The sequence below is a fragment of the Leptodactylus fuscus genome, chromosome 6 (genome assembly GCF_031893055.1).
Source record: "Leptodactylus fuscus isolate aLepFus1 chromosome 6, aLepFus1.hap2, whole genome shotgun sequence".
Classification (NCBI taxonomy): domain Eukaryota; kingdom Metazoa; phylum Chordata; class Amphibia; order Anura; family Leptodactylidae; genus Leptodactylus; species Leptodactylus fuscus.
Genome location: NC_134270.1, coordinates 87,614,050 through 87,640,678, shown reverse-complemented (window position 1 = coordinate 87,640,678; position 26,629 = coordinate 87,614,050). Strand labels below are relative to the sequence as shown.

The following is a 26,629-nucleotide window of genomic DNA, read 5'->3' as shown; positions in this document are numbered from 1 at the left end:
AAGCAATGGTGTAGATTTGACACGGTAGCAAATGGTACTGAATTTGTCTGTGGGTAAGAGACGGTGTAATTGATATACATAGGTACTGTATCATACCCATATCCCTAATTGCAATGAGCCTGGGGTCATCGTGTCATTTTCCCTCAATAGGTGACTTCCCCTTTAAGGACTTATTCATGGAAAGGGTTTGCAGCTTTCTTTCTGTGGAGCTAAGGGATATCCAGTATTATTGTGTAGCCATATAAAGTATATAGATGCTGTTGAATCATGCTGATAGAGTTCAAACCTGCAGTGTCCAGTATGGATGTAGTCCCCAGGATGGCGTGGCCCGAAGTGGGTACCGTTGGTGGCGGTAGTGGGTGGATTGGAGCAGTCACATGTCTGTGACAGCGTCCCTTTTAAATAGGACTTTTCATGGTCCGGGGCACAGGCAGTTCTACATACTGCTGGAAAGCCGACAGTGCGCTGAATTCAGCGCACTGTCTGCTTTCCCGATCTGTGCCCCGAGGGGAAGAGCTAGCGGTCCTGTTACCATAGTTCTTTACAGTCAGAAGGGTGTTCCTGACAGTCTGTCAGGTACGTCCTTCTTCACAGCAGCACCTATAGCGCTGTACAGTGTGAGCGGGGAGGAACTCCCCCTTCCTCTGCTCACAGTGATCGTCCATAGATGAGTATTATCAGGAGGGGAGGGGACGTTCCTCCCCGCTCACACAGCACAGCGTGATAGGTCCTGCTTTGAAGAAGGACGTACCTGACTGACTGATCTGCAGCAGGTATGGTCTCTGAGATGGCCTATGTGTACTGTCTGACTTCATGTATGGCTCCTAGCTGTGTGTGGGAGCATGTGTGATTGATGGCTCCAAGCTGTGTGCAGGACCATGAAAACTCCTCTAACTCCAAGCTGTGTGCAGGCAGGGGTAAACCTAGCTTTTTTTCCACCTGAGGCGGACGACAGAAAGCGGCGGGGCAGATGGGGCGGCGTTAGCAGGCAGGGAGAGGACCTGCTCTCTGCTAAGCAAGAGGGGAGGCTGCTGGAGCAGCGCTGCGTCCACAGGGCCTCCCCAATCCACCGCTCACTTCCCGTGCCGGGCTGCCGAGACGGTGACGCTAAGCCAGTCCAGGACAGCTTGTCCTGGACTGACTTAGGTCAGCAAAAATGCCCCCCCCCTCCCGGGGCCCTGGCATGGCGCCGCCTGAAGCGGTCGCTTCAGGTCGCCTCTTGAGAGGTGCAGCGCTGTGTGCAGGAGAATGTTCTAAACTTCCGTGGTGGCCCCTAGCTGTCGCAGGGGTAAGTGTGTGTGTTTGCTGGCCTGGGGTGAGTGTTAACCCATGGCAGCTGTGTATTTTTCACTTGTACTGGTGCACCTGGCCAGTGAGCTAAACTGGCAGGGTTTTAGTTGCACGGAGTGTCACACAGTACACACTGTTCACATTGAGTTCAGGCTGCAGTGTCTTTGCAGCTGTTCACATTAAGTACTGCGCTGCAGTGTCTTTGCAGTAGTTCACATTGAGTTCAGACATACAGCCGCCCACCATTGGGCCTGTGGACCTCACTGTAGTGTTCTACAGCTAAGAGGTTCTGTAGTTTAAAAAAAAAAAAATGTGTATGTGTGTATAATATATATATTACACACACACACATAGAACCGTAACACTGTACCCCAGACCATGAAAGGTCCTCTTTAAAGGCCTTGAGCCTGGCGTGTCATCATCGTGCGCTGTCTCCAGCTGTCACGTGATTGGAGCTCAGATCATATGATGTAAGAGTGCCGCCCTCCCAATGTTATGTGTGTGTCTCGGGTAGGTAAGGTTAAGGAGGTGGGGCTACTCAGAGCCAGTGTGAGCCTGTATAATGAAAAGAGAGATGGTATGGCTAATGGGTAAGGGCGGTTAAAGCTAAGGGGATGGGGCTATTTGGAGCCAGTGTGAGCCTGTATAATGGACATCATGGGGTAAAATAAAAGGAGAGATGGTTAGTGGATATGGGCAGGCTGTGGTGTAAGAATGCCGCCCTCCCTATGTTATGTGTGTGTCCTGGGTAGGCAAGGCTAAGGGGGCGGGGCTACTCAGAACCAGTGTGAGCCTGTATGATGGACATCATGGGGTAAAATTAGAATGAAAGGAAAGATGGGCGGGTAAGGCTAAAGGAGTGGGGCTACTCGGAGTCAGTGGGAGCCTGTATGATGGACATCATGGCCGCTATCTCATATTCTCTATTGAGTCCTTTCAGGTGCGTGGTCTGAAGTTTCTGTATCCAGTACGCTTCCTTCTTTTTCTACATCTGTACTCTATCCCCACCCCTCCTGGGTATGTCAACCTGTTCCAAAACCTGGACCCTCAACTGCGTGGTTCCTTTCCATAAAATGAGCAGGCAAGGGCAACTGGACATTTTGGCACCTAATATTTGATTTGTGCTGCCTCATGCGGTCTCGCACACGCTGGGTTGTTTCGCCCACGTATGTGAGAGCACATGGGCACTTGATGAGGTACACTACAAAAGTAGACTCACAGGTAAAATATCCAGAGGCCCTATATCTGAGTGGGGATGGTAGACAAATTCACCTCTTTGCACATTGGAGCATTGTTGGCAACCCAGACATGGGGAAAGTGCCCCGTCTAGGAGTATCAAGGAAGGTTTGTCTCCGTATTCTCACTGCTGACCCAATGTCAGCTTTGACCAGGGAGTCCCTCAGGATCTGTGGTCTACGATAACATGGTAGAAAGCCCTGCTGAAATTCAGCTACATTGGAAATGAGCGTGGCAAAATGCCCCACTGTTTACGTATAATATGGTGGATTTTGTATGCTGTATGTATGTACGAAAGGTACTCCTTTTTCATATATATATATATATATATATATATATATATATATATATATATTCTCTCTACTGCCTATTTGACCACGCTTGGCCATGTCCTGTTTGACCCATTCTATTAGTTGTGGTGGGTAACCCCTATTTTCGAATTTGCACCCCATTTCCTCGTTTCGGATGGATCTATTGGCTGGGTTGTCAACTATTCTCTCTCTCATGAGTTGGGACTTGGGTAGGCTCTTATTAGTTAAGGGTGGATATAAACTGTGTCTGTGTTTTTAACATATAGGTGGGAGTTTAAATTGCCTTCAACATCCTTCTTAATCATAGTGTCCAGAAAGTTGATTTCGGCCACGTTGTAGTTCAGAGTGAATTTCAACTCTGGTCAGATGTTGTTGATGTAGTTTGTGAAATTGACAAGGGTATCAAGGTTACCGGTCCAAATACAAAATATGTCGTTTATGAATCGTTTCCATAGGACACAATGCTCCTGGAAAACTGGGTTGGAGTAGATCCATTCCTGTTCAGAGAAGGACTTGTAACTATTTGCGTATGGGGGTGCGACAAATACACTGTCTCAGCAAAACTGCTTTGTTTGTCCACTATCTTAATTTATTCACTTCATTGTTGACACTGCGTTTCTATGGCCCTTGGGATTATCTGCTCAAATGTCAAGTGATGTAGCTGCCTGCTCTCAGGGAGGAGGCAGGGGGGCTAAGTGCACGGGAGCGAGCCTGTGTCTGTAGCTGTTCCTGTGTCCTGTGACCTAGCTTCCTGCTCTCAGATAAAGGAGGGGGAAAGGAGTGCTGCTTTCTTATATAAAACAGTCTAAATCCTAGTGGGACCTGGTCCCTCTGCTCACTAGGATTTAGCTTTTATATAGAGCAGGCTAAAAGCTAGCAGGCAGAAGGACCTGGTCCCTTAGCCCACTAGGATTTAGCCGACTCTATATAGAACAAGCTAAATTCAAGAGTTATAGGACCTGATGACATCACAGGCCCTTCAGTCGTCCCATAGGATCACGCTATATGGTGGGCGGAGCTACATGCTGAACTGGAGGTAGTCGGACAGTATGGCTTTGCATATGAAACCCCACCCACCAATTGACGTTGAAAACCAGGAAGAAGTCTTTGCAGCAGCGAAGATTGGTGAGCAAGGGACATGGGAGTACCCCTTTAACCTCAAGTCATCCGCTGCTATTTTGAAGTCAGTGGTAAGGGAGCAGTTGCGATGGGCCCTAAGATATGAATGGGAATGCCTCTGCGCACAGAGGGTAAATGCCAGCTGTCCCAGTTCAGGAGGTTATTAATTGAGGTCTTTTTATGAAAGTTGGGCATTATCAGGTGTTCACTGTCTGTTTTGTGATATTCAGATCAAGAAAGGAAGTTGAAGTCACCTGAATATCATACTTGGAAAATAAGTCTTGCCAGGGTTAGCACAATCTCCTGGGCCGGGGTAGTGCTAGATTTCCCATTCCATCCCTTCCTATCACATCCCTTCCTCTGTATTGGGTCTGTGCAATGCCCTGAACCTACAGATGTGACAATATGGTGTCCTTCTAACACTCCCCCACCCGCCCTACTTCTCTAGTTTTCCTACTATGCATTTTGTTTCTCTGTGCTTTTTTCCTTTTCTTCTGTTTTTTTTATATACACTATACCAGTTTATACTTTAGGAGAATGCCACTTGCCATTGTCCTGTTGTTTTACATCGTACATATGTTTCCTATGTACCCTTTTCATATTTGATGTACTGCATTGTTTTGTGTTTTTTTTTTTTTTCGTTTTTTTTTTTTCTTTTTAATAATAATAATAAAAAAAAAGTTTTTAAGATTTCATTTTTTCAGGCACACTCATCCATCCCTATTTTCAAGTTTTTAGAGAATAGTGGACCCTTTTTCAGGGTTGGACACTTTAACATAACATTTGCAAATGTCTTGGAAACTGCATACAAATCCTTTTACAACCTTTCTATAACCGCTTGAGAACCAATGTTCCCTGTTAAACAGTGTCACCTTTTTGTTTGTTACAATCCTCTCCATGTCTTTGTTCTCCATTCCCAACATTGCAGCTGATTAGAATCATCTGTGAACAGACGTCTCCATTAATGCCCTCCATTGAATTACAAATGCAATCTTCTCGTGACATTCAGGACCGATGTACCAGTCTGGTCACCTGCTTCTCCATTAGCTGTCATGTTGGGATCAGAGTGCCTTGTACATCAGAGATCTTCTACCCAAGAATAGTTGTATTTCAAAATTTGATGCCGTGGAGGCTGACTGGGGAGATACCATTCAACTCCATTGATTTCTATTGGTGCTAAATGAAAGATTTGTTCAACTGAGCCCGGGGGGCGGGCATTCAGGGTGCGCCGTCTTCTTCATCCAAGCCTCCTCTTCCTGCGATGTCCTCAGGTCCCGTCTTCCTCCGGCGCTCGCGAACTGACATTGCTCGAAAAAAAAAAAAAAAAAAAAATGGCCTGGGCGCATGCGCAGTAGCATGCTGCTTCTACTGTGCATGCGCCCAGGCCATTTTTTTTTTAGCAATTGTCAGTTCGCGAGCGCCGGAGGAAGACGGGACCCGAGGACATCGCAGGAAGAGGAGGCGTGGATGAAGAAGACGGCACACCCTGAATGCCCGCCCCCCCGTGCACGTTCGGTAAGTTTATCACATTCTGTTTTAGGGTTTTATTTTAAAACGGGGGGGGGGGGGGGGAGTAGTTTAATATAACATTTACGGTGCCTGAATAGCCTTTTTAAAAGCTATTCACCCATATGTGGGGCTCCATCAGCATGATTTTGCTGATGGAGCCCCTTTAAGCTTATAACACAGCCTTACTGTTGTAGCTATATCCTTTTAGGGCATTGGTCAGCAAATTAAAGAGAAGTTGGCAAACATGTCCAAGTGTGTCCCCAAAACACAAGTTATTCCAATATTATCACTATACAGTGAGTATAGTAATATATACGGGCTATACACAGAGCTCTGCAGACCATTAAGGCAAATACAGTAACATTTAGTCACTTACAGGTGATGTCTGACTCTAACTATTCACATTTCTTGTCTCTCTCTTCTCTCTGTAAAGTTTGCAGCACAGACTTCTTTGGCTCTTCACTTTTCCAGGACCCTGATCTACAATTGTCCTCGCCTACATAAAGCCCCCATCCTGTTGCTACCCCAATTCTAAAATGTATTTTATAAAAATCCCCTATAAATGAATAATACCCCTGTATGTATCAGTAATGCCGCTGTGTGCCCCCTCAGTTAATAAGATCTCTTAGAGGGTTGTCCAGGTTCAGACATTTTAACGTATGCAGCAGGGGAGAGCTATAAAATAAAACTGCAATGACAGTTACCTGTATCCTCCCCTCTGTACCTGTGCTGTGCCACCTGTCACCTTCACTGCTCTGTATGTGGAGCGGCTGCAGCATGTTAATAAGGCTACTAAAGCCAATCCCTGACTCTCAGCAGTTCAACAGTATACAGTATTTGGCTGCCCATGGTCTTGCTGATCGCAGCAGCTACTCTGTATACATACAAGGTAACAGCCAATCCAGCGCAGGTAAGGAGCAGAAGATGCATTATAACTCTCCGCTGCTGTATGTGTCCGGTCCTGCTGCTCTGTTGGGCGTACCTGTCACTGAGGGAACCAGGGTATCACAGCCGGTGAGAAATTTTATAGCAAGAGAGCAGTGAACTTGTGTGTTTTGGTTTTTCATGTCGTGAAACCTACAGCATATGTGCTGCAGAGTGGACATATCCACTGTTAAATACAAATCATCAGTGAGGGATTGTGAATATGAACATGGTCTGAAAAGCAGGTGAATTAGGACCAGGATGCTGTTAACGGTTTAGGAGTTTTATGAATGTAAGGAAGTTGATCAAATGTTATTGTTAGTATAATGAGAAGGTATACAGTTTTTCAATCTACTCTCTGTATCAAACCCTCACAGTTTTCTAGACTTTTGCTTGCTTTCATTCATTCTGCTTACTCCCAGTGGATACATATCAGTCCATGGCCAAGTAATGGACAGTTTGCGGTCATGTGATGAACTCACAGGTGCACAACTCATTAGCGTCACAGCTCAGTAATCAGCCATCTGCCTGGTAACGAGCTGTGCATCTTTGGGTTAATCACTTGATCATGAACTGATTTTTCTCCACTGATAAGAAGAATGAATGACGGCAAACAGAGATATAGAAAACCATGAGGAAATGATAAAAAACTATATTGAAAATTGTAGGACTTTTCATTATACAGTACAAACAATAGCATAACATTCTTCTCTTAATTCTAGTCTGAACTTTATACTGCCATGTGGTAACTTTGCATATTGTCTGGTTGTATTTGTGATGCTTGTTCCAATACATTTTGGCTCAAATAAAATATAATTTTATCTTTCCTTCAGAGATTTCTCCAATTCTTCAGCCCAAAACCCGGCGTTTAATGCTTTTACTGAATCCATGTGGTGGACGAGGCAATGCCTTGCAACAGTGTCACACGCATATCTTGCCCATCATTACAGAGGCAGACATCAGCTATAACCTTATACAAACAGGTATATTTTACTTTCTATCACTTTTTAGTATAATTGAGCTATATTTTTCCTCTGTTACACTTTACATTTTTCTGTGTATGTTTTTATTAGAAAGACAAAATCATGCCCGAGAGCTGGTGCAGAGTATTAATTTGGAAGAGTGGGATGGCATAGTGGTCATCTCTGGAGATGGACTACTATTTGAGGTAAGTTGGCAGGTAAATTTGGCTCAGTAGAACCAAGTATTGAACATTTATGTTGCTTTAAACATGGACTTTAATCCTACCTTTGTAAATGTATGTTTTGGATTTAAAGGGCTTTGTCCACAATGGCAATTTATAACTTTTACTGATATGGAATAACAAAGTAGCAGAAGTATAATTATCACCAAACCTGTTGTCTTCAGACATGCTCTCATGGGTCTCTCAGGTGTCATCATCTGCTTATACAGGTTTGTGTTGAGCAGAAGAGTCTATAACAATAATCTATTCCACTCCATGCCCATGAAAGTGACTCACTGAAATTCTGTTGTCTGTTACAAGTATTCCATCATGGATCAGGAATGAAAACTACTAAGTTTGTGTGAAAGGCTATTCTGATAAATGTGTTAGGGTGCCTTCACACGGAGTATACGCTCACTGATTCTGAACGTGTAACACGTTCCGAATAAGCGGCGTTAAAACAGATCCCATTGCTGTCTATGGGAGCCGGCATATGTGTGTTCCCCATAGAAATGAATGGGCTGCTTTTTTCCCTATTGCTTTCAATGTGATTGCGCGTATCACATTGAAAGCAATAGGGAAAAAAACAGCCCATATAGGGAGCGCACATATGCCAGCTCCCATAGACAGCAATGGGATCTGTTTTAACGCCGCTAATTCAGAACGTGGTACATGTTCAGAATCAGTGAGCGTATACTCCATGTGAAGGCACCCTTTGGGGTTGGAAAACTCTTTTTAAGGTGGTTGTAGAAAAGGTCTGGCTTGCCCTAATTCAAAATTAAAACGAGAAAAACTGATGCATAGGAAAAATAGGGTAGTTACCCATAGAAATCATGCATCTGCTAATAGGACTGGTTGCTATAGGCATTATTTCTATGTTCTAGTTTTGATAGCTCTTCACCAGCGTGTTGTACTTTAGTCTGCTTACCCAATGTATAAAGTTGTAATAAAACACTATAGATTATTGTAGCCCAGTCTTTATACTTGTGAACATGCTAAGGCCTGGTTCACATCTGCGCATGGGCTTCCATCTGCAAGCGGACCACCCGAACAGAAACTTAACTGGTAATATTTTTCTGTTCAGCAGCATCCAGGCCCTTTTTGAACTTGCACAGTTAATCCACCATCATCACATCCTGTGAGTTTCATAGCCTCACCTCTCTTGCAGTAAAGAGTTATTACTGGCATAGGAGTAAAAAGATCATTGTCTTTGTGCTGTCCCTTCATTTATTTGCAATTTATTTATTTCATTTATTTATAATTAGATCCCCAAAGCCGCCTTTTCTAAATAGAATGACCACAAATTCTCTGCACTCTCTCTAGTTCAGGTACAGTTCAAGTTCAGGTCTAGTTCTGCTTCTTGTATATTGTGACTCAAATTTGCGTCTATGTGGCCATATTAGTGAGTTATATAGAGACATAGCTATGTTCTTGTCCTGCGCGTCTCAACAGACATTAATAGACACTAAATGATGTTAATGTGCCTGTTTTTTGTTTTTTTTTCTTTAACTGATCCATGCAGGCATAGAAATAAATAGACCGTAATAACAGACAGTATAACGAACGCCTGTCCATTACTGTCTGTTACCCATAGACTTTAACCCTGTCCCGTACTAGTACGGCGGATGCCGAGTGTTTAACTATGGCGGCCGCTAATGTCCGTGATCGGCATTAATCGTTCTTGCACCTCGGTCAAAGCTGACCGAGGAGCCATTTTACTGGTGGCGCATGGGCACTGCCATTTTGCTGGTGATTGCTGGCACCCGGAGCAAGCTCGGGAACCTTGTAAAGGCTCCTAGGCCCATATGAAATTTTCTTTTGCAGGCTACTCTATGTCAGACCCCCTGGGTTTCAAGACCCCTAGGGGTGTAATAAATGCAAAAAATAAATACTGTAAATTTAAAAAAATGGTAAATAAAAAATGTGTTTAAAATCTAAAGCATTAAAAATTCAATTCACCCCCCCCCCCCCCCCCCCGTTCCCTAGAACACATATAAAAGCAGTTGAATATTGTAAAACGCCTACACATTAGGTATCCAACCGTACAAATCTGTAAAATCTATAAAAATATTTTCCCCAGACAATAAAAGTTGTAGTGGGGAAAAAAAGTCAAAAGTGCCAAACCAACGTTTTTTCACAGTTTTGCCTCCGATAAAAAATTTAGTAAAAAGTCATCACAGCAATTCCCCAAAATGGTATAACTAAAAAGTACACCTGGTCCTGCATAGGAAAAAAAGTCCTATGCATCCCCATACATGGAAGTATAAAAAAAGTTACAGGAGACAACAGATTTTTGGCACAGTTTTGGATTTTTAAGGGGTTAAAATGTAATTAAAACCATATAAATATGGTCAGTGTCGGACTGGGGTGTCTAGGGCCCACCAGTGGAATTATTTCTAGGGGCCCACCATCAGGACCCTGCAGACCAGTGATACTGAGACAGGGTGGCTAAAGGTAATAACATGTCGGGAGCCATGCTGTTCACCCGCCATACACTGTGCACCACTTCATTACCTAAACCCACTGCTACACCCTGTACGGCAAATGTCCAGTTTGTGGACAACCTCTTTAAGCTAAAGCCTCACACTGCAGAAACACAGCATTTAAATTTAATCAAATTTACCTCATCCACACATTGCAGGAAAAAAAGACGTGGAAGATGCTGAAAACTCTAAAATGCGTGTTCTTCTAAAAACATGGCCGGTTACTTTCAGCTGCACAATCAGGAGAAAGTGCCGGGAAAATGCATCAAAAGCTCAAAGAAATACACTGTGGAAAAAATACATTGTGCTACACCGCTATTTTTTTCCGCAGTGTTTTTTAGCTGCATTTCGCTGTTGGGCCTCATCCTTATTATCTCAATACATTGTGTACTACACTATAAGGCTAAGGCCCCATGTAGCAAGCCGTAGCAAAAAAGCGCTGCAGGAAAACCCCCGGCGGCAACACATCAGTTTTTCCTGCAGTGCTTTTTGCAGAAACTCCACAGAGGTTTCCTCTGAGGACTTTCTGCTTCCATTATACCTATAGGGACACTGTAAGTGATTCTGTAGGTATAAGTGACATTCTGCGATTTCCAAAACCGCAACAGTTTTGGAAATTGCAGCATTTCTGCTTTGTGTATTTTTCTGCAATGTGTGGATGGGATTGCACACACTATATACCTACACACTCATAGATATACATTTATATACCATATATAAGCTATATATACACTTATATGAATGTATGAATACTATATATACATATACACATTATTATAGCATACTGTATACACACACATACCTGTATACAAACATACAGTCCTCACACAGTATACAAGACACATACTTTAACCCTTAAGTACTATCATGGTGTCTATCATAGTGATATGTGTATGGTAGTGGTATATGATAGACACCATGACAGGACTTAAGGGTTAAACAAATGTACACAAATACATATTAAACATTACATTTTACCAAAAAAAGAGAAATATATACTCACATTTGTGAAGCAGCAGCAGCAGACCCCTCTGTCCCCACACGGTCCGATGTAAGAGATGACTCACTACTGGGAGGGGAAGGGCTGCAGAGAGATCGCTTCTAGGATGGCAGGGATAGGTGCAGCTGCTGCCCCTGGTGTGCTCCATCCTCTGTGCATGTGTCGGGGCCCTGGGAAACTGCCGGCAACCGGGTATCTTTAATCATTACAGTGCTGCCGGCAGCCTGGGGCCCCGAACTGATAGTCAAGGCTTTGGGCCCACCAGGGGACAATACTTCACAGATCGGCTGACAGTTGTTGATATCAGAGTGATGAAATTATTAAAATATAACGTTTATTGATATACTAAAACATACTACCCGAAATATAATATTAAAGTGTATGTACCAAAGTAACTGATCAGGACTACAAGTAAAACCCTTCTATCCCTCAGCAAACTTGTAAGGGAAATCCCCATAACCTACATCAGACCCCAATACTAAGTGTCTACTATGCTGACAATCTAGACACAAACAACATTAGGGCTGAAGATAAACTGATATCTCATGTAGGAGTACTAACACCTTTGGTAATGGTTTACACAACCAAAGGTAGATTCAATCCCTAATAATGTACACCACGGATTGATATAGAAGGGAAATAGTCCGATACAAAAAACCCACTCCCCCACCAGGTAAAAACCAGTGCTAAATACAAATGTTAACCACGGCTGCTACATTTGTCATTAACCCACTGAGCGTGTTTGGTTATGGAGCATACCAAGTAGCATGTGGAGATAATCGGCCCCCACTAAGTAGGCTCAACAACCCCCAAATGCCTCATGTAGGTAAATATAAGTGTGTTGACAAAAATGTAACAAGCTCCACTTGTCAGTGACAAATAAACACCCCTCAGGATAAATACAAACACACCCACCGCCACACTAGAACCAGATTGTCAAACTGCCAGTGTGAAGCGGAGTGAAAAGAACCTAGGGGTTAACTAGGGTAAAGCTCACAGTCACGATAAGATAATTTAATCACCAGTGTGTATCTAGATGTATAAAGGGCCAATTCAGATGCTAAGAGACATCCTTATCAAGACTGAAACCCCTAAATAAACATCAGTTAGACCTCCTCTGCGGCTCAGCTAGCAGCCTTGAACCGCCCGACAGCTACTGTGAGCAGCTCACTGGAGATAAGATGATTTAAACACCAGTGTGTAGCGAGATGTATAAATGGCCAATTCAGGGCTTGTACACATCTGCCTCCTGGACTCCGTTCTGCATAGGAAGGAGACGGAAACCTGTCGGCATCTTTCAAACCCATTCATTTGAAGGGGTTTGAAAGGTGTCCAGCCGTTTTTTTTTTTTTTTTTTTAAACTGGACATCGTCGGACATGCAGTACTCTGTGTCCGGTTTAAAAAAAAAAAAAAAAAAAATGGTTTAGCCGCGGAGAGCATAAAACGCTCATCGCCGCTCATGGCCGGACTCTGCATGACCGGCTTCGCAGAAGACGGAAACCTGGTAACTGAGTCGAGACGCAATACGAGCGGCTCAAGATGTCCAATGAGAATTCTCTTTATCATCAAACAGGTAAGTGAATGAATACCGCGATCACAGCATGATGACAGCAGCCCCATGAGCCCACTATAAAACGGTAGTTACATCGCCCCAAGGTTCTACAGCATAGCCTAGATATTCACACCAGTGATGTTGATGATACCAACCTACGACGATATAAAAGCTCTACTATTCCTTAGTATTTACCTATCCCAGCAACCTAGATGTACAACTGCCAGTTCTACTTATTGATCACCATTGAAATGTCATCTTCTTTCAATGAATGGTGAAAATGATATTCCATTGGGCTTTACGCTATCCATCCGAAAGATCCACTCCGCTTCCTTTCTAAGGATCAATTGATCCTAGTCACCCCCCTGCTTCGGTCTATGTACAAGTTCAATACCCTGGAATTTCAGTAACCGTGGGTCTCCCCCATGTGCATCCCAAAAGTGCATACTAATCGGGATATCATCTCTCCTATTAATATTTCCCACATGGTCAAGGACTCTGCGGCGAAGCTTTCTTCTCGTCTTCCCCACATAGTTCAAGGGGCAAGGGCAGGTTGACACGTATACCACACCACACTGACAATCTAGACACAAACAGTGTCTAGATTGATCAAGACAAGATCAGAGAGTTCATCAGTTGTAGGTATAGATCTACAATTGATGAACTCTCTGATCTTGAAGCTCCTACCATTTGTTACTGACACAACCTCCGAAGGTGTTAGGAAAAGTACGAGATATCAGTTTATCTTCAGCCCTAACGTTGTTTGTGTCTAGATTGTCAGCATAGTAGACATTTAGTATTTGGGTCTGATGTAGGTTATGGGGATTTTCCCTTACAAGTGTGCTGAGGGATGGAAGTGTTTTACTTGTAGTCCTGATCAGTTACTTTTGTATATACACTTTTAATATTATATTTAGGGTAGGATGTTTTAGCCTCTTGGGCATATCAATCAATAAGTTATATTTTAATAATTTCATCGCTCTGATATCAACAACTGTCAGCCGATCTGTGAAGTATTGTTCCGAATCAGTGGTTGATTATACCATCTGTGAAGTACGTTGTACAGAATAATTTTTATTATTAATAAATAATTTCATGAAGAAAACTTTGTCCCGCAAACGTTAAGGATCTGTTCACACAGTGTAAACCTGCAGTGCATCATCATCCCATTCCTGATTAGGCCTGAATGAATGGGCCTAATTGGGGGCTAGTCTCGCGCCGTCAGCCGCGGAAAAAAAATCACTAGCTGGGAAATGAAAAAGCGAGGGCTTCCCATTGAAATGAATGGGAGGCCTTTTTGCAGGCACCCCCGAGTATTGGACTATAGCAGTCAGAAAAGAGGGAGGAGCTATCCCACAGGAAGAATACACAAAGTAGACATAACTTATTTGGTATATTTCTTTAACCCCTTCCCATTGCGTCGTACTATTATGTTGCGTTTAGCGTACACGTAAAACTCAGCGCTGTAATAGTACAGTTGCCTTGACAGCCAGGAGGCCAAGCAAAGGCCTCCTGATTTCCTATACACAGTTCCCACAGGGAATGTATGTGTGCTGTACTGCAATATTCTGTATTGCAGTACATTGCACTGGGAATTTGAACTCCAGGTTCAAGTCCTCTTGTGGTTTAAACCATACAGTGAACGCCATACAAAAAACAAAAACACCCACAATGTGCAAATTAATGTATTTTGGTTACTTTGATTACCCCCAAAAATAGCAACAAAAAGTGATAAAGTTATACATATCAAACGTTGGTACCAGTAAAAAGTACAACTTGTCCCATAAATAAAGAGCCCTTGCATATCTCCGTCAACAAGTTAGTAAAAAAAAGCTATAGGCATCAAAATAAGTTGACAGCCAGCAAAACCGTTGTAAAAGTGGTATAAACTAATAAAACCAATATAAATGTTGTGTCGTCATAATCAAAATGACCCACAGGACAAAGCTGCTATGTCGTTTTTGAATGCAGACTGTATGCCATAAAAACAAAATGCAAAAAATTAGGATAATGTTGTGGGATTTTTATCATGGACCTTCAAAAAACAATAATTAAAGCTGATCAAAATATATTTACCCCAAAATGGTGCCAAATGAAATTACAACTCGTCATGCAAAGAATAGGCCCTCACTTAGTAACTACCGTATGTCAACAGAAAAATAAAAAATATGAATTTTGGAAGATGGAGGAAGGGAAATATGAAAAAAGTTGTTGAGCATTAAAGGGTGTTAATGCTATTAATGGGTTAATAGAGGTGTTTTGAGTGATTTCTGTAAGCTCCTGGCATCCTCTGCCTATGTTTACATGGGCAGCTTCCTGTTGCCTACAACTACCATGATTCATTGCAGTTCACTCAGGTCCCCCTCTCAATCCCTCCCTTACAACCCCCATGTTTCCCTGGCTAGCCCATGTACTACTAGCCCTACCTAACTAACTTAGTTCCCCAACCCCCTCCCCACCTCAACATACCTGTCTTCTTGTCTTGGAAATCACTTTTGTCAATGCCACTGTCTACTCTTGTGCCTGCACAATAGAGCTATCTATTGCGCATGTGTGGAAGGCCTACTGCCTCTATTCGCTTCTGCCGGTGTTGTACTGCGCAGGCACTGGCTCCCTTGTGAAGGAAGTGACGCTGAGCAGAAGAAGAGGATATGAAGATGAAGTATAATTGGGACGGGAGAGGGGCATAGACGAGTATTGGTGGTGATTAGAGATGAGCAAATATGCTCGATTGAATACCTCAGCCGCATAGCTCCCGGCAGCAGGGGAGGTGGGATCGGCAGTAAAAATTCGAAGCCCCAGAAGTGTTTTTGCACCTGAAGCTATGCGGTCGAGGTATTCGATCGAGCAGATTCGCTGATCTCTAGTGGTGATCTGTTTACGGATATATCGAAAGGGAATGTTACCGGGAAATCAGAAAATGCCCTGCGTCCTTAAATGGTTAATGTGCAAACTGAAAAAAAAAAATTATTTTTGTGGCTTACTTCTGGGGCCAAAAGGACCATCATACCCCCTTTAGAAATTGTACTGGTTGTTTTATGGACTCTGTAAATGAGAAATGGCATCAAAAACTATTCCAGCAAAATCTGTCCTTCAAAAGCATAGTGGCGCTTCTTCCCTTTTGTACCCTGGTATATGCCCAAACAGCAGTTCACATCTACATGTGAAGTCTTTCCTTGCTCCACAGAAATTTTGTAGGTAATTATGGAATGTGTTTATTTTTCTCCTTTTCAACTCTTTGTAAATGTGTAAATTTAAAGCTAAATGAATGTAGTTTTAGAGAATGAAAAAGTTCTCCTGTGAAAGGGTTAGACGACTTTTTAGTTCCTCCACCAACTGAAACTCGTTGCATTATTCAATAAGTACGGAATGTAGATGAATTTTTTTTTTCTGTAGCTCTCTCCATTTCAAAGCAGTCGGTTCTCTCTGCCGTCTGGTGGTTGGTCTTGGGCTGTCTGCTTTAGCTCCTTACCACCTATCTGACAGTAGAGAACCTACTGTAATTAACATATTTGTTGCTGAAACGAACAACCCTATTGCTTAGGAATGGTGAGGTGTAGAAAAAAAAAAATTAAACTGCGCTGTAATCAATAAAATGGAGCCTATTAAAAGAAGTAAGGGGTTATGACACTTCATAACTTCTGTTTTGACTTGTTTGAGGGGTGACATTTTCTAATATGTAGGCCTTGTAAAAGTCCCTTTAGAACTGAATTGGTCCCTAAAAGAGCATTTGATTAGGTTAGAGTTGTGACAATAGATGCTCAGCTGGCTCTCCAAAATCGTTGTGTTCTGTAGCACATAACTAAGAGCAAATAGGTCTTGTGTAAGCTCTTTTTCTAATTTCTTGCAATTCTGCACAGGTTGTCAATGGTTTAATGGAGCGACCTGATTGGGAGGATGCAATAAAGAAGCCTATTGGAATTCTGCCCTGTGGCTCAGGAAATGCCTTGGCTGGAGCAATCAACCATAATGCAGGGTAAAAAAAATAGAAACACTTCTCACTACATTTCCAGGTTTTGATTTTTTTTTCCCCCTGAAAAGACATTATAAATTGCCCTTTAAATTGTAAGATTAAAGGGGTCATTAGGTCTTCCATGACTGGTCATGGTTATTAAAATAGCAATAGGTATAACTGTAGTTTATGTGATCCTATAAAAAATATCCAAGCTTTACTGAGGAATCATATTAAAAGCAAACTGGGGTTTTCATCTATTAAATCCAGAAAAATTTGATAAGATTAAAACCCATTTAAGAGTTCTTAGTCATAGGGAAATCTTAGGGTTAGTTCACACGCATGTGCATATTCCGTCGTGGCTGCCGCGACGGGATGCTGGTGCAATGCACAGAATCTCGTCACGGCAGCGGATTTCACGAGACAGACGGGGCTGTCGCGAGACAGACGGCTGATTCCACCTGAAGAAAGGGCAGCTTATTTCTTTTTTCCACTAGCGGCAACATGCTGCTAGCGGAAAAAAGAACGCTAGCGGTCTACATAGACTACCATTGTGAGGGGGCGGATTATGACGTGGATTCCGCGCCAAAATCCGTCCCCTCTTGCACTGTGTGAACTAGCCCTTATTTAGCCTATTTCTGAGGGGCATGTTGTACACCAATTAGACAAGGCTGATCGTATTTACGTAAATAAAATCATAAATGATGTATGATACACTGTCAATACAGATGCATCAAATCTGTTAGAATTCAGACCTTTGGGTGCTCTTATGTACAGGTTCAAGATCCAGAATACATCCCTCATATAAAGAGCTTGATGTGTATATACTAATTAAAATCTATAACCATATAAGGTTCCTTTCACAAATCTGACATGAGATTTGGAGTGCTAGATTTCCAAACCTGTACATTATCCCTGTCTTCCAGCAACGTACTGTCGCATAATCATTAAAAGTGGGGTACAGTATGTCTTTGGAAGGAAGGGAATCGTAGAATCATACATGACTGTAATACTAGGAGTCCCTCTCCTGGCATAATATACAGATCAAAAAAATTGATATTCATACAGAGTCTCACATCAAAAATTTAGTAGTTACGAACAACTTTTTCGTGCAGTATTTGTGGAAGTAGTGAAATCCTCCACTAAAATCTGCTTCTGTCTTTTCTGCATTCTTTACCTGCTTTCTCTCTCTAACTTCTCACTGGTATATGGACATCTTTAATATAACTCTAAAAAGCATTGTTCTGTTTTTTAAAAGTGTCCCCCTGTACTCCATTAAGAGAAACTGGGCAAAAAATCAGAAGGTACAGAAAGATTTCAGAACAGGTTATGACAGTGAGCAACAAAATATGCTAATATGGTATACTAGCAATACCCGCGACTTCGCCCGTGGCCCCGGTCCCCCTGTGCGCGACAGACCTACAACGCAGCCCCGGCTCGCCACCGCTGTGACACCGGTTCCTCTCTCCCTCCACGCGTGGCAAAGGGACCGCGGCCTCCCTTCTCGGTGTTCTCCCCCTGCCAACACCCCCCATCCTGTGACCAGGCATCCTCCTCCGCCCGTAACCCTGGCCCTCACCACACAGTGACCCCGGCTTCCATCACCACCACCCTCTCCCGCTGCGACCCCGGCCTCCCTCCCGTGACCCCGGCCTTCCACCCCCCACTCCCCCCAGCAAATTCACCCCCTCTTCCCCCCACCGGACCTCCACCAGCACCACCACCCAATTCAGCCCCCCCCCCCCCCTACCCGGGACCTCGACCATCACCAGCAAATTCACCTCCCCCCAGACCTCTACCATCGGACCACCACCCCCCTCCACCACCCAGCAGGGGACTCCCACGCACCTATTGTCCTGGGCCTGTGAATAGGTGCTGCTCCACTAATTCACCCACCATTCCTGAGCAACAAACAAAGGTAATTTTGCAGTTTATTTAAAAAGGACCTTTCATGTATTCTATACCGCCAGAAAGCTGAATTGTTAGTATATGCCAGAGATATTAGTGGCGTTAATTTTATCACAGATATCCCTCCACTGTCAGAAGGGAAGGACGTACAGTTTAGCATCATCGCTGGGTTGTGAGGAGAACCGTCCCTGACATTGCAAGTCTTTTGGAAGATTATTGTTAGAAGGAGAGGTGTTGGATAATAACATTCCTCACATCCCATCGATGGTGCTGAGCTGTAAGGCCTTTACTTCTGACAATGGCACCCCGGAACATACCAGTAAAGCTGACTGTGTACTGAATTCAGCACCTCAGCTTTCTAGTGGTAAATATGATACTGCAGATTTCTGAGGACATCAAAGGTCCTCTTTGTGCTCTGTATTTTCTAAATCAGGCCCCCTCCCTGCCTATACAGAGCCTAAATAGCATATCGGGTACAAAACTAACAGCATTGATTACTCAGGAACACTGGGGGCTAGAGAAAAAATCCCAAATGTTCCAGAAGCAGTGGAGCAGCAGCTATTAATTGATGTAAAGAGCATGACTAGTTGGAGATGGTGAAAGGTCCTCTTTAAATGGGCTTGAAACACCTATACCATTTTTAATTTGATTGCACAGTAAAGTTCAGCAATTCCTACTTCTATGCACTAAAAGGCCAGGGGATTCCTACACCCATTTTCTGCAAGATGGTGTGCTTTTATACAAATGGATGTTTTGCTTTTTAGGACATAGCAACTAGGGATGGGCGAACCCATTAATTTAGAAATTGCTGAAAATAGGGTTCATCACTAGAGATGAGCGAGTAGTATTCGATCGAATACTACGGTATTCGAAATACTCGTACTCGATCGAGTACCACTCGCTATTCGAATGGAAAAGTTCGATTCAGAACCAGCATTGATTGGCCGAATGCTATACAGTCGGCCAATCAACGCTGGTTCTTCTCCTACCTTTAGGAGTCTTCTCTGTGCAGCTTCCCCGCGGCGTCTTCCGGCTCTGAATTCACTCTGCCTGGCATCGGGCCTGGGCAGAGCCGACTGCGCATGCCCGCGCTACAAGAAAATAGCCACTTTGACTGTAAGCGGCCATTTTCTTGTAGTTCGGGCATGCGCAGTCGGCTCTGCCCAGGCCTGATGCCTGGCAGAGTGAATTCAGAGCCGGAAGATGCCGTGGGGACGCTGCACAGAGAAGGCTTCTCGGAGGATCCAGACCGACCCTCACTCGTGGACTTGGTAAGTGTAATTTGATCGAATGTTGCCTACCCCTGAAACAAGCATTTTCCCCCCATAGACTATAATAGGATTCGATATTCGATTCAAGTAGTCGAATATTGAGCGGCTACTCGAAACTAATATCGAACATTTTACTGTTCGCTCATCTCTATTCATCACCCACAAAACACTGTTATACACTGGGGGCGTCTCAGACCTTAAATTTTAATAAACTAGCAGGAGTACCCAGCTTTGCACGTGTATATTTCATTTTTTTGTAAGTGTAGTGGGCATAATTGCCCAGTTTTGCACTGTGTATTTTGAATGTCGTTTGTGTATGTCGATAAGCGTCATGTGTATCTCAGTTTGGATATCCGTGAAAAACCTACAATCTGTTGTGTTGGATACCTAGAGAAAAGCTGCGTGAATGTGAACTTGTGCAACAGTGTTATCCACAGCGCCCTGTCCCTTTAAAGCTGACCCACAGCAGTGAAGCAAAATGACTAGGTTGTTATGGAAACCATGTGTGATGGTGTGTGCTGAACTGTGTATCTAATCCCCAGATGTATGATACTGTTTGCTGAGCTGTGTATGTAATCCTCTGATATGTGCTAGAGTGTGCTGAGTTGTTTATGTAATCCTCTGCGTGATAATGTATTCTGAGCTGTGTATCTAATCCTCTGATGTGTGCTGTCCTGTGTATCTAATCCTCTGTGTGATACTGTGTGCTGAACTGTATATCTAATCCCGTTATGTGTGATGGTGTGTGCTGAGCTGTGTATCTAATCTTCTGATGTGTGTATCTCAGGTTGGATTGTGCATGTGGAGTGACTGTGTGTATATGGCAGTAGGAATATTAGTGAAAGACTTTAGTTTTAGATAACATAGCTTATGAGGAAGGAGCTATCTTAAAGCAGTTACCTTTAAAGTTTTTTCCACTGTGCCAGTTCATAGCTATAGCCTTGTTCATGTTCACAGTACTTACAGCACCCACAATTTATTTTTTTTCAATTAAAACTTGCAATAACACTTTGAAGTAGAACAAGGACTGAAATAGGCCAATAACACAAAGAAACATGAAAAGGAAAAACACAAGTATGAACAGTACATTCAAATAAAAAATAATAGTAGAAGCAACAACAACCCAGAATCCCAGAAGAGGTCCAGTCATAATAGGAGCGATGGGCAAAGGGGAAGTGGATAAAGGAAAATTAGGAAGTTTAAAAAAAAAAAAAAAAAAAAAAGAGACACCTGGAGAAAAAGAGAGAGAGAATAAAATAAAGCGGGGGGGGGGGGGGGGGGGGGGGGGTGAGAGAGGCCAGAAAACTGATACCAGAATACAGAAGGCAACAAAACTGTGGGAGCAAAAGTGTACCTGCCCGCAGCAACCACGAACAGAGCACCTCTCACAGGACTAGGAGGGAGGTCATCACCCACAACTTAAATACAGTGGGGTTAATTAATCTTTTTTTTTTTCTTTTAATAGTACCTACATACAACCATGCTTCCGCAAAATGTAACCATAGTGGTTATGGTACCCCATGTTTTGTACTTCTACCTACCCCTTGAACATTCTCATTTGTTTATCATGTAAATGTGCATTATACCTGTTTACTTTTTTTCTTCTAGGTTTGACCAGGCAATGGGGTCTGAGCTTCTGCTTAATTGTATCTTGCTGCTCTGCCGTGGTACTGTTATGCCTATGGACCTTGTGTCTGTAACAACCTGTTCCGGAGCTCGCTTGTTTTCATTTCTAAGTGTTGCCTGGGGCTTTATTTCTGATGTGGATATAGAAAGTGAAAAGTATAGACACATGGGATCAGCTCGTTTCACTGTTGGGACCATGGTTAGGGTGGCTTCTCTGCGTACTTACAGAGGTCGGCTGTCCTATCTTCCAGCCTTGGATGCTCACCGTCCCATCTGCAGAAGTATCACCTTATCTCCGAATGGGAACCTTTCCCCACTGAAAAAGTCTCAGCTTCACAGAACCATTTCAGACATGGGTCTCTGTGAAGAACGCAATATTATGTATAAACGAACCTCTGCTGCATTTGACACAGGTGAACTGCCAAGCTTTGAGACTTCACCTTCTCCAGGTTCGCCAACTGCACTGCACACTTCTAGATTCACTTTTGATTCTGTTTCGAATGACCAAATGCAACCAGATGTTGTAATGCCAAATGACAAGGAGCTTCCTACACTTATTCATGTAAATGGACCTGAGGATGATCTCTTACCGCCCTTGAATCAACCTGTGCCTAAGTCCTGGGTCACTGTAGAAGAGGATTTTGTTCTAGTCTTGGGTATATATCAGTCTCATCTTGGGGCTGATTTATTTACAGCACCATTTTCCTCCTTTGATGATGGTTTAATACATTTATTCTTTGTGAAAGCTGGAATCTCTCGTACAGCACTTGTACGGCTTTTTTTGGCAATGGAAAAAGGAACACATATAGGGATTGAATGTCCATACTTTGTACATGTTCCTGTTCGAGCATTCCGTTTAGAGCCTCTCACACAAAAAGGAATTATAACTGTGGATGGCGAGAGGGTAGATTATGGGCCACTTCAGGCACAAATACACCATGGACTTTCCAATGTTATCACTGGATCTGACAGAATTCGTATGACCTCTTTTTAAGGTTTGTTTGTAGTTTTGTGCAATGCAGAGTTTTTTTTGTTCCAGCTTTGCTTCTTTGATCTTGAAATACAAATGCAAGTACAGGGCTAGAAACTATAGTGGCTTGTGCCTACTCCTGTTCATGATGCTTTTCACCAGCAGGAGCATGCGTTTAAAATTCCATATGTTTCTTGTATGTCAATTTTACATTGTAAATCTGCTAGAGTAGCACTTTAGGCAAGCAAAATTCTAAAAAAAAAATGCACTAATCGAGCTGCTTGCTGGAAATGTCCTATCAGTTTGTATGAGCTTCTAAAGAGTTTGAAGTTCTGGTTAGCTGATGCATGGTTGTGTTGGTATAATGACAGGAAAAATGAGTTGAGAAATGTCAGTTATTGAAGTAATTTATAGATTTCTAGGTTACTGGTATATCTTTTACAGGGATTTTAATTTCCTTCTTTGAGCCTATTCAAATGTATTTAACAGCAATAGAGTTGAGCTTCTCAACTCCTAAATGAATGTGATTGTAGGCAATAACCTGCAAATGAATCACTGAATTGCAAGGTAATGTGTAAGAGAGACAATATAATACTGTTTTGTTTTGCGGGGGGTTGTGTCCTGTGCTGCTGAGGGACCTTTTTGTTTCTAAAATGGATTAAAGGAAACCTGTCTCATTGAGCATCTTATCTCATTTGTGTTAAGTAGCAGTCTACAGTTGGAAGATCTGAGCAGATTCATATCTAACTCTGAAAGCAAATTCAGTAGTTTTTTTTATGTCCATTGTGAGTTTAGACTTCTAGGAACTTTTTATTGATGATTCTACAGACTTCTTGTATCACAACGGGGTTTTCATTGATTACACAGGTCTGTGACTAAAAAACAGTTTGATTATTTTCATCTAATTTCCATGTATTGTTGTGTCCTGAAAACAAATAAAATATTGCAAAAACACCTAGATGTCAGGATTTGCCACAAAATGCAAAATTGTCTTCAAATTTATCAAATTACACAGGTCTACAAAAAAAATGATTCAAGAGCTGTTTTGGTTATTCCACACAATCTTTGTCTTTTTGGTGCACTGGATCAAAAAATGACCTCCCTTTTGTCATAGGACATCCCGTTTCCTGTCAATTTAAGTAACTGTTAAATAAGACAATACCTCAAAATAAGTGAGGAATAGACATAAAATTACTGATTTTATTACAATTTTTTTTCATTAAAAACCTTTTTTTGAATTGAATTGAGCTCACTAACACACACTAAACTTTATTCTTCTTCCCTCTGAGGTGCATTCACGCTTGTGAGTAGTATCTGGAATGTAAAAAATACCAAAAATTTAAAATTAAAATAAAATTAAAATATTTTTAATTTTGAGGTTTTTTATATTATGGGTTTTTAACAAAATTTAAAGTCAAAATTACTATTTATTAATTCACATAAGTGCATTTAAGATAGAAAATGCCAAAAAACCTTAACTCTCAAATAAAAGAACTTCCAGAGTGAGCTAATAGAAAATGCTTCAGAGAGACCTTCCAGATGCTACTCACAAGAGTAAGGGTGCATTCACACTACAGATACGGTGACTGATTCTGAACGTTAAAACGTTCAGAATCAGCGTGTATAAAGCAGATCCCATTCATTTCAGTGGGAGCCGGCATACGAGCGCTCCCCATTGAAATGAATGGGCTGCTTTTTACTTTACGAACACTCCCATTGAAGTGAATGGGAAGTGCTCGCGTGTACAGCTCGCCGTCTGAAGGGGCCCAGCGCTCGGCTCAGTCCGAGCTGTACACGCGAGCACTTCCCATTCACTTCAATGGGAGTGCTCGTAGAGTGAAAAGCAGCCCATTCATTTCAATGGGGAGCGCTCGTATGCCGGCTCCCATTGAAATGAATGGGATCTGCTTTATACGCGCTGATTCTGAACGGGTTTTAACGTTCAGAATCAGTCACCGTATCTGTAGTGTGAATGCACCCTTAATGTACCAAGAGGAGCCTCACAGGGAAAAATAATCAAGTTTAGTTTGTGTTAGTGAGTTCATTTCAGTTCAAAAAAGGATTTTCATGAAAAAAATTGTAATAAAGCTTTAATTTTATAAGTCTATTTCCACTTATTTTGAGATTTTGCTTTATTTAACATAGTTATCAAAATTTTCAGAAAATGGGATGTCCTATGAAAAAGATGGAGGTCCTTTTTTGATTCGTTGCACCAAAAAAAAAACATAAAAATTACAAGGAATAATCAAAACTGTGTTTGAATTTTTTTAATTTTTTTGCAGACCTGATTTGGACTGCCCACGGAACTACAAGGAGAAAATGAGTAGGAGTTACAGTGGACAAGTGAAAAGTTTTGTAGTTTTGTGGGAAAAGCTTCAGTATATAACTGTTCAGATTCTCTTGCTCAAATCTGCTGCCTTTAAATGTCAAACCTACACATATCATCATTTCCTTCAAGGTTATACAAGGAGTAATAAAGCTGCATTATCTGTACTAGTTAAGCTTGATTAATAATTCACTTCTCTGTCCCCCAAAGCCCTGTTTATTAGCTTTTTAGGGGCCAACTGGGGATGACGACACTCTTGTTCTTTTGTCTCCCCATCAGCCACTTTGACTTTCTGAATCCCCTCTCCTCAGACCATTGAGAAAGTGAAGTTGGTCATGTGGCTGAGAATTGGAGTGGCCTTGTCTGCTGCCCGATCCAGCGAATTCATTGGTAAGCTTTTACTCCCTGAATATCCCCTTTTTAAAGGTGAGGAACAAAAATGTTGTTAGACCAGCCCCAGTAACTCGTAGTGCTCAGAAATGTGAGCATCTGCAAATGAACTAAGAGTGAGTTGGGGGAATTCAGGGAGCCTGAGTAGAACACTCTCTTGCTTTTGGAGAAGGTGGGGAAAAGCTCCAGTTATGTCAGTGATGGGAGGGGTATTGAGTGAGAGGAAGATCTTGCCACGATTCTCAGCTTCCCCAGAACATACCCTAGATGCACTCTTAGGTCATATGCATGGGAATAAAAAGCGTGTGTGTGTGTGTGTGTGTGTTTGTGTGTGTGTTATATATAAAAAAAAAAAATATATTTTTATTTTTTGTCTAAATGAAGTAACCATTCTACACACATATGATACCGGTAGCACTGTGCTCCTGTGTGTCTGCCGTATAAGCTACTGGGGCTGGTGTAATAAAGATCTTCATCTGAATAATCTGGTCAGGAGTTTCCTGTGATTCATTTCCCAATGTGTTTGCTACTGAGCTTTTATAGGTATTTTAGGTTTTATAATTTTCTTTGAGAAGATTTTGTAAAGTCCCAAACTTTCTCTTATTCCTGTATGTGGCTGTTTTCCTTGACTTTATTATGTTTTGTGTGCAAGTACGTACAGGCATCCATTGAATAGAATGATTCTATTCAGATGTCTGAGGGTTTTTTACACCATAGGTCAGTGGAAAAAAAAAAAACGAGAAATGTTTTGTATCCAAAACATCGCAAATTAATAGTTGACCGGTTTTTCAATTCCATGAAAAAAAATTGAACAACCAATGAAAAAAACAGGTCCACAAAAACAATAGGCTTGTGCTCTGTCACTGGAAATAACTTTATTGTGCATGTTACTGAAAAATGGACATGTGGATGAGGTATAAATCAGAGGAAGCCATGAGCTTTCTATTACTGTATTAAACATCAAATCAAAATGTGTTCCCCATTTAGTTTTTTCCCTTATGTATGCTTCTCTAATTCTGCTAGACACAACAACCATTGAATTTACTGACTGCTATAATTCCCGATAGAGGACTCCAATAAGCAGTACAGGGTTTTGTCAAAAATACTGGATTCAAGTTTGTGTGTGAGTCAGGGTACGTTCACACGGAGGAAAATATTGCGGAAACCTTTTCCGCTCGGCTAGCTGCAACAAGATGCCGACGTAGCATCAGCATTCCATCACGGCATACCGTTCCTGATTAGGCCCAAATGAAAGGGCCTAAACAGGAGCGTGTCTCTAGCCATGAAAGCTGAAGCTAATTCAGCCGCGTAATCCGCGGCAAGATAAGTCATCTCGCTTCTTTTTTCCGCTACTAGCTAGCAGGAAAAAAAAAATGATCCAATTGAAGTCATTGGGAGCCATTTTTGCAGGTGGATTTTGAGGCAGATTCCGTGTCAAAATCTGCCTGCAAAAAACTCTGTGTGAACATACCCTCACTGTTTTTATACAGGATCTGCCAGCTGTTTAGGGAAATTGTTTATTTCAGTGATCTCTCTCTGGCATGTTTTGCACAGCATCTATTTATTCTTATTCTTATT

At 42.2% G+C, this 26,629-nt stretch overlaps 1 protein-coding gene across 2 annotated transcripts in view; it reads left to right on the top strand.

The window, feature by feature from the left end:
- SPHK2 (sphingosine kinase 2) overlaps window positions 1–25,369 on the top strand; it is a 58,253-nt gene extending 32,884 nt beyond the window's left edge. The window contains exons 4-8 of one of the 2 annotated variants that reach the window (XM_075276787.1): window positions 7,223–7,372; window positions 7,463–7,557; window positions 16,469–16,584; window positions 21,348–22,360; window positions 24,941–25,369. In XM_075276787.1, coding sequence (XP_075132888.1) covers window positions 7,223–7,372; window positions 7,463–7,557; window positions 16,469–16,584; window positions 21,348–22,359 — 1,373 coding nt within the window. In that variant the 3' untranslated portion in view covers window position 22,360; window positions 24,941–25,369. Of the gene's footprint in view, window positions 1–7,222; window positions 7,373–7,462; window positions 7,558–16,468; window positions 16,585–21,347; window positions 23,592–24,940 lie in introns of those variants that run through there. The other variant, XM_075276789.1, reaches the window with a different exon arrangement.
- The last annotated feature ends 1,260 nt before the right edge of the window (window positions 25,370–26,629 follow it).